General features: G+C 45.1%; 1 protein-coding gene across 1 annotated transcript in view; it reads right to left on the reverse strand.

Annotated features, from left to right (window-relative positions):
• Ccdc65 (coiled-coil domain containing 65) overlaps positions 1-5877 on the reverse strand; it is a 24140-nt gene extending 18263 nt beyond the window's left edge. Inside the window, exons 1-3 of the mRNA XM_013018699.1 lie at positions 5727-5877; positions 5039-5206; positions 1516-1685 (exon numbers count right to left, since the gene is read on the reverse strand). Coding sequence (XP_012874153.1) covers positions 1516-1685; positions 5039-5206; positions 5727-5858 — 470 coding nt within the window. The 5' untranslated portion in view covers positions 5859-5877. The remainder of the gene's footprint in view (positions 1-1515; positions 1686-5038; positions 5207-5726) is intronic.
• Positions 5878-7329: the final 1452 nt, after the last annotated feature.

A 7329-nucleotide genomic window follows, 5' to 3' on the forward strand; every position in this document is an offset into this window, starting at 1 on the left:
ATGGCATAACCTCTTAGGTATTGGCAGAGAACAGTGCCAGTCCTGGAACATGAATTGGGGCCTGGTGTGTGTGTGTGTGTGTGTGTGTGTGTGTGTGTGTGTGCCAGTCCTGGAACATGAATTGGGGCCTGGGCACTCCCTTAGCTTTTGTGCTCAAAGCTAGTATTCTGTCATTTGAGCCACAGCTCCGCTTCCATCTTTTTGGTGGTTAATTAGAACTAAGAGTCTCATAGATTCTCCTGCCTAGGCTAGCCTTGAACTGTGATCCTCAGCTCTCAGCCTCCTGAGTAGCTAGGATTGGGGCTTTATATATTTAGGGCAAGAAAGAACAAGATTATGTTACTTCAATTTTTTTTTTTTTTGCCTGTCTTGGGGCTTAAACTCAGGGCCTAGACTCTGCCTTGAGCTTCTTTTGCTCAAGGCTAGTGTTCTACCACTTGAGCCACTGGGTTTTCCTGAGTAGTTTATTGGAGATAAGAGGCTCATGGACTTTCTTATCCAGGCTGGCTTTGAACCACAATCTTCAGATCTCAGCCTCCTGAGTAGCTAAGATTATAGGCATAAGCCACTGGCACCTGGCTGTTATTTCAGTTTTTGAATAAGTAATAAATACACTGGTATTTTATTTATTTATTTATTGTCGGTCATGAGGCTTGAACTCTGAGCTTGGGCGCTGTCCCTCAGCTCTTCAGCTCAAGGCAAGTGCTCTACCACTTGAGCCACAGCGCCACTTCCTACACTGGTATTTTAACATGTACAAAAGTTTACAGTGAAGTCTCCCATCCCTGTCTTCTGCCAGGGAGAATAGGGTTTTAATAATTAGAAATAAGTGGTAAGTTTGTACAGAGAGGCCTGGCAGAGGTAACAGTAAACTAAGGCTGCCAGCTTAAACCTGAGTTCTTGTAGACAGAACTCAGGATCTTTTCTGCAGGGGTCATGTTATGTTAAGATGGATACTTTAAGGTATATACACAGACTCTGGGCCCTCCTCTGGATTCAGTTGCCCATATTTTTTTTTCTTTTTCTTTTTTGCCAGTCCTGGGCCTTGAACTCAGGGCCTGAGCACTGTCCCTGAGCTTTTTTGCTAAAGGCTAGCACTCTACCACTTGAGCCACAGCGCCACTTCCAGCTTTTCCTGTTTATGTGGTACTGAGGAATCTAACCCAGGGCTTCATGCATGCTAGGCAAGCACTCTACCACTAAGTCACACCCTCAGCCCTCAGTCACCATCTTTTTGCTTTTAACGCCCCCCCCCTTTTTTTTCTTTTTGTCGGTCATGGGGCTTGAACTCTGGGCCTGGGTGCTGTCCCTCAGCTCTTCAGTTCAAGGATCGTGCTCTACCACTGGGGCCACAGTGCCACTTCTGGTTTTCTGGTGGTTTATTGGAGATTAAGAGTCTCACGGACTTTTCCGCCCAGGCCGGCTTTGAACTGTCATCTTCAGATCTCAGACTACTGAGTAGCCAGGATTATAGGTGTGAATCACCAGTGCCCGGCTTTTGACCCCTTTTCTTACCTTTCTGTCTCAAACTCCTTGGTTAGGGTCTCCAGTTCCATGTTATAACTCTCCTCCAGGAGGTTGAGCCGATGCCTCTGCAGGGCCAATAGCTGGTCAATGTTGTGCAAATGGCTGCGTAGGGCGTGGGCATACTGCTCCTCAGCTTCTGACAGATCCTTAGCTAAAGACTGGGCAGAGAAGGAGTTACCATTCTGGCTTAGTAACATCTATGTGAGAAAATAAAAGATGTATTCAGCTGCCATGCCAGATGGCATGATAGCATTCCTCCCTTAGTTCCCAATGCCAGTTCGTTGGCTTTAGGAATGGTAGCTTTTTCACTCAAATCTTTTCTTTTACATTTTTTACTGTTATTATAAAAGTGATGTACAAGGGGATTACAGTACGTAAGTCAGGCTCAGAGTACATTTCTTTATGGACAATGTCACCCCATTCCCTTGCTCTCTCCCAGCTTTTCCCTCTGATTGCCACCTTTTACTTGGTCTTAAATGTTAAGCAAGAGTGATGTCAAGGAGCCTCATGAAGGCAGCCAGCGTTCTGTGGACAGCGAAGGAGCGACACTCTAAAGAACCAGAGACCCCTGGAGAAATGGCTGCTTTGAAGTTTGAAGCAGAAAATTAGTTGAACCTAGGCTATCACCATACAGAATAGCAAAGAAATCTGTCATTGTGGTGCATACCTATTAGCCCCACTGCTCTGGAGGCCAAACTAGAAGGATTTAAAAGAAGCTCAATGACTTCCTAGGCAACTTAACAAGTCCCTGTCTCAGAATAATTTTTGTTGTTCTTGTTCTGGAGCTGGGACTTGAACTCTGCCTAGGTACTAGCCCTGACCTTTTGTGTTCAAGGCTAATGCTCTATCACTTGAGCCACAGTGCCATTTCCACTAAAATAAAGTTGTTGCCAGGTGCCATTGGCTCACGCTAGTAATCCTAGCTACTCAGAACACTGAGATCTGACCCAGGCAGGAAAATCCATGAGACCTTTTTTTCTTTTTCTTATTTTTTTGTTGGTTGTGGGGCTTGAACTCTGGACCTGGGGGGTTATCATCCCTCAGCTCTTGAGGTCAAGGCTAGCGCTCTACCACTTGAGCCACAGTGCCACTTCCAGTTTTCTGGTGGTTAATTGAAGAGTCTCACAGACTTTCCTTGCCTGGACTGGATTTGAACCATGATCCTCAGATCTTAGCCTCCTGAGTAGCTAGGATTACAGCCATGAGCCACCAGTGCCTGGCTTCCATGAGACTTTTATCTCCAATTAACCACCAGAAAACTGAAAGTGATGCTATGGCTCCAAGTGGTAGAGTGCTAGCCTTGAGCAAAAAAGATTGCTCAAGGACAGCTCTCAATCTTTGAGTTCCAGCCCCATCACATACATACATACAAACATAGCTTGAAAGGGACAGGCAAACAGCCAAGTGGTAGAACACTTGCTTAGCCTGGATGAGGCCTAAAGTTCAATCTCTACTATAGCAAACAGATTAATTTATTGGCTATCAAAAGCCAATAAAGTCAGGACTCGGCAATCACCAGGAAGTGGCTTACATTGACCATTATACCTTTTCTACAATGTGACCTCATTTTTCTCCCATGAAAATTCAGGTAGTGTCTCTTCTATCCATGTAAATGTGGATGAACCCTGTGACTTCTTGGATCTATAGAATAGGTAGAATAGGTAGAGGTGACACTGTGCTGATTCTAAGCACAGCCCTTAACTAGTCTGGCAGCTTCTACTTCCTGCTCCTTGGAACACTTATTCTCAGGATGCTGGCTCCTGGAAGCAAGCTGTCATGCTGTGAGACACCATGGTGGCACATGGAGGGACCATGAGAAAACATCTTAGTCAACAGCCTAGCAGAGAGATCCTCAACAAAGGGCAGTTTGAGCAACTATAAGTACTATAATGGGTGGAAAATGCCAACAAATTCCGATTGTTCCCTTCTCAATAATTATTTGATATTTCCCAACAGAAGTCTTAAAAACACTATTTAAAACCCTAGCATATAATGTTTTATTTTACTTTCTTTCTTTTTTTTTGGGGGGGGGGTCTGGTTGTGGCCTGAACTTTGGGCCTGGGCGCTGTCCCTCAGCTCTTCAGTCAAGGCTAGCGCTCTACCACTTACCTGAGCCACAGTGCCACTTCCGGCTTTTTTCTTTTTGCTTATGTGGTGCTGAGGAATCGAACCCAGGGCCTCAGGCATGCAAGGCAAGCGCTCTACCACTGAGCCACCTTCCCAGTCCCTTATTTTACTTTCTTAAGGACTTTTTTCCTGGGCCTGGGGACAGTCCCTGAGCTTTTTGTGTTCATGGCTAGCACTCTACCACTCAAGCCACAGCTCTACTTCCAGCTTTTTGGTGATTAACTGGGCTATAAAGGTTGAATCAAAGAGACCGATTTGGTTAAATGAAGAGCTGGAGTGGGGATAAAAGAGCAAGCACAAGGCCCTGAGTTCACACTCTAGTATCACCCCAAAGCAAATACTCACCTCTGAAAAAGAACCCATAGTCTAGAGTCTTGGCTCTCCCACTGACTAGCTAGCTATGTGATCTGTAGCAAGTTAATTTTTCTCTCTGGAACTGAGCCTTCTAACACTAAAATAAAAGTGTGGGACTAAGTTCGAGTCACTGTGATAATGTCTACTGTGACTTACACTCTTTAATACTGATTTTTTTTTTTAATTTTGGCAATATTGAGGATGGCACTTAGGAACTCACATTTGCTAGGCAATACTCAACCACTTGAGCCTGCCTCCAGCCCACAACTCTAACACTATATAGTACTGGTGTGGGGCAGTAGTACATGATGAAGAATATTGGCCTTTCTTTTCCTTTCTTTTTCTTTTTTTGTCTTTTCAGGACTTGAACTTAGGGCCTGAGCACTGCCCCTGAGCTTTGCTCAAGGCTACATTGAATCACAGCACGGCTTCTGGTTTTCTGGTGGTTAATAAGGGATAAGTCTCATGGACTTTCCTGCCTGGACTGGCTTTGAACTGCAATCCTCAGATCTCAGCCTCTTGAGTAGCTAGGTTTATAGGAATGTGCCACCAGTGCCTGGCTGAATATCAGCTTTTCTAAGGAAGGGAGAACCATGGGTGACAGCACAATACTCTGCTTCATTTGATTATTGTCAAAAACCTGGGCTGGGTGCTGGTGGCTCATAACTGTAATCTTAGCTACTCAGGAAGCTGATATCTGAGGATCATGGTTCAAAGCCAGCCCAGGCAGAAAAGTCTGTGAGACTCTCATATCCAATTAGTGATAATAAAATAAAATAAAAAGCCAGAAGTGGAGCTGTAACTCAAGTGGTAGAGCACTAGTCTTGAGCACAAAACCTCAGAGACAGCACCCAGACCCAGGGTTTAAGCCCCAGGACTGGCACAAACATACGTGTAACACATACACACACACAAATAACAACCTGGATTTGTCACAGCCTGTAACCTTTTAGGGCTTTAAGACCAATTAATTCACTAAGCTCAGCTATTAAGAGAAGGGGGTGGGTAGTTTCCCGGGGCAAGTGCTTACCTTGATGACACTGTCCTTGCAGTCTACCACTCGTTCAAATGTTTGGCTGAGGACCTCAATGTCCTTATGAAGTTCTTTGGTCTTGACTTCCCGAAGGACAGTTCTCCAATGTGTGTTTATCTTATTAAGGTTCAAAGCACTGTTGTGCTCCTCCTTGGCCAGCTTGTCCTGTGTGAAGGAATAACTATACTTCTAGAGGGTCAAGACTCAAAGAACTGTTGTTAGTACAACCAACAAGAGCACTCAAGTCAAAACCTCACCACCACTCGTATTTTCTGCAGGTCCAAGATTCTTGCCCACTGCCACTCAGGAGATCCTGTGTTTGTTTTGGGAGAAACCTGAAGTAAAACAGGAACTGCCTGATGACATGTGGGACAGGGCAAGAACATCTCCTTCTGAGTGAGGCATCACAGCAGGATGCCGTTTCTAATGACCCATCTCCAGGGAGAGTATCAGAATCCAAGACAGCTTAATCCAGACAGCTAACAGCACCTACTGTCCTAGTTCTGGGGCTCAGATGAAACTGGAAACCTCTATTCCACGGCAGCCCTCCATGCTTCACAAAGAACTCCCCAGGCCTGAAACCTAAGTATGTTGGAACTCAGGATTTCTGGAGGAAGGGAGTGGGGAGTGAACATGGGCCACAGGGCCAGTAGAGAGGATGGGGTAGGGCTGGGTAGGACATCACCTTCAAGAACTGGCTGAGAAGCTTCTCCTTCTTCTTGGCCATCTCCTCCTCGGCCAGCAACTTCTGCTGAAACAGAAGCAGCTGCTCCTCGTCGGACAGGGGCACCTTGCCCCTTTTCCCTTTCTTAGGCATGGCTGGGCGGTAGAATACGTTCTCGTCCGGTGTTAGAGGGTAGACGAAAAACGCCTCCTGAAAGGCCCCTTGGGGAACCTTTAGAGCAACCGAGGGCTCGTACCACCCAAGACCCGCTCTCCTGGGGAAAGATGCATCTCGTCTCCTAGCAACAAGGACTTCGCTTAGACCGCTCTGGGAGTGGTTTGGAGAAGGGCCTTGTCTTGGAGCGCCCCCTGCTCGCTGGAGGACCGCACCGCAGTCGGTTTGTGTGAGCGGGTGTCTTCAGCATGCAAAAACACTAGTCTCAGTACTATTAAAATCTCCCCCACTCCATTCTTTGTCTATTTTTTCTCTCTTTTGCTAAGAATAGCCATAGTAAAGAAGATATTAGCAAATGTTGGATGGAATTCATTGAAACAAGAACCTTCATGTATTGATTGTAATGAGGTAAAATGTTCTGGGCACTGGTGCTTCACGCCTATAATCCTATTCGGTTGGTTGTGATCTGAGAATCACGAGTTGAAGCCAGCCCAGCGAGGAGAGTCCATGTTATTTTCATCTCCAATCAAGCACCAAAAAGTTGGAAGTGGAAGTGTGGCTTAAGTCGTAAGAGTGCCAGCTTTGAGCAAAAAAGGGACAGCACCTAGGTCCTGAGTTCATTTCCTAGAACCAGCACAAAAGAAAAAAGAAGTAAAATGATGTGCAACCACTTTGGGAACCAGTTAGATAGTTTCTTGAAATCTAAAACATAAATTTGACTTATGAAATGGTAACCCCTCTGTATATCACCTTTAAAATAACAATAAAAAATAACTGTGGCAAAACCACCATAAACTTATCATGGAACCCCAAATTTCACTTTTAGGGATATTCCTAAGAATAGGAAATATGCATTCACACAAAGGCTTGCACAGGATTTTTTTTTTAATAATCTTGGGTGCTGTCCCTGAACCTCTTTGTGCTCAAGATCAGCATTCCACCACTTGAGCCACAGCGCCACTTCCAGCTTTTTTTTTTTTTTTTTGGTCGGTCATGGGGCTTGAACTCCAGGCCTTGTCACTGTCCCTGAGCTCTTCAGCTCAAGGCCAGCACTCTACCACTTGAGCCACAGCACCACTTCCAGTTTTCTGATGGTTAATTGGAGATAAATGTCTCACAGACTTTTCTGACTGGGCTGGCTTTGAACCACCATCCTCAGATCTCAGCGTCCTGAGTAGATAGAATTACAGAAATGAGCCACCAGCACCCAGCTCAGCTTTTTTTTTTTTTTTGAGTAGTTTATTTAAGATAAAAGTCTAAAGGGGACTTTTGGACTTTTCTGCCCAGGGTTGGCTTTGAACTATGATCCTCAGATCTCAGCCTCCTAAATAGCTAAGATGATAGGCATGAGCTACTGGTGCCCAGATAGGAATGTTCTTAAGTCTGTCACTTATAATAGCCCAATTGAAAAAAAATGTATGTCTGTTAATATGTGAATGGGTAGATAAAA

Source organism: Dipodomys ordii, unplaced genomic scaffold, assembly GCF_000151885.1.
Source record: "Dipodomys ordii isolate 6190 unplaced genomic scaffold, Dord_2.0 Scaffold42, whole genome shotgun sequence".
In the NCBI taxonomy this organism is placed as follows: Eukaryota; Metazoa; Chordata; class Mammalia; order Rodentia; family Heteromyidae; genus Dipodomys; species Dipodomys ordii.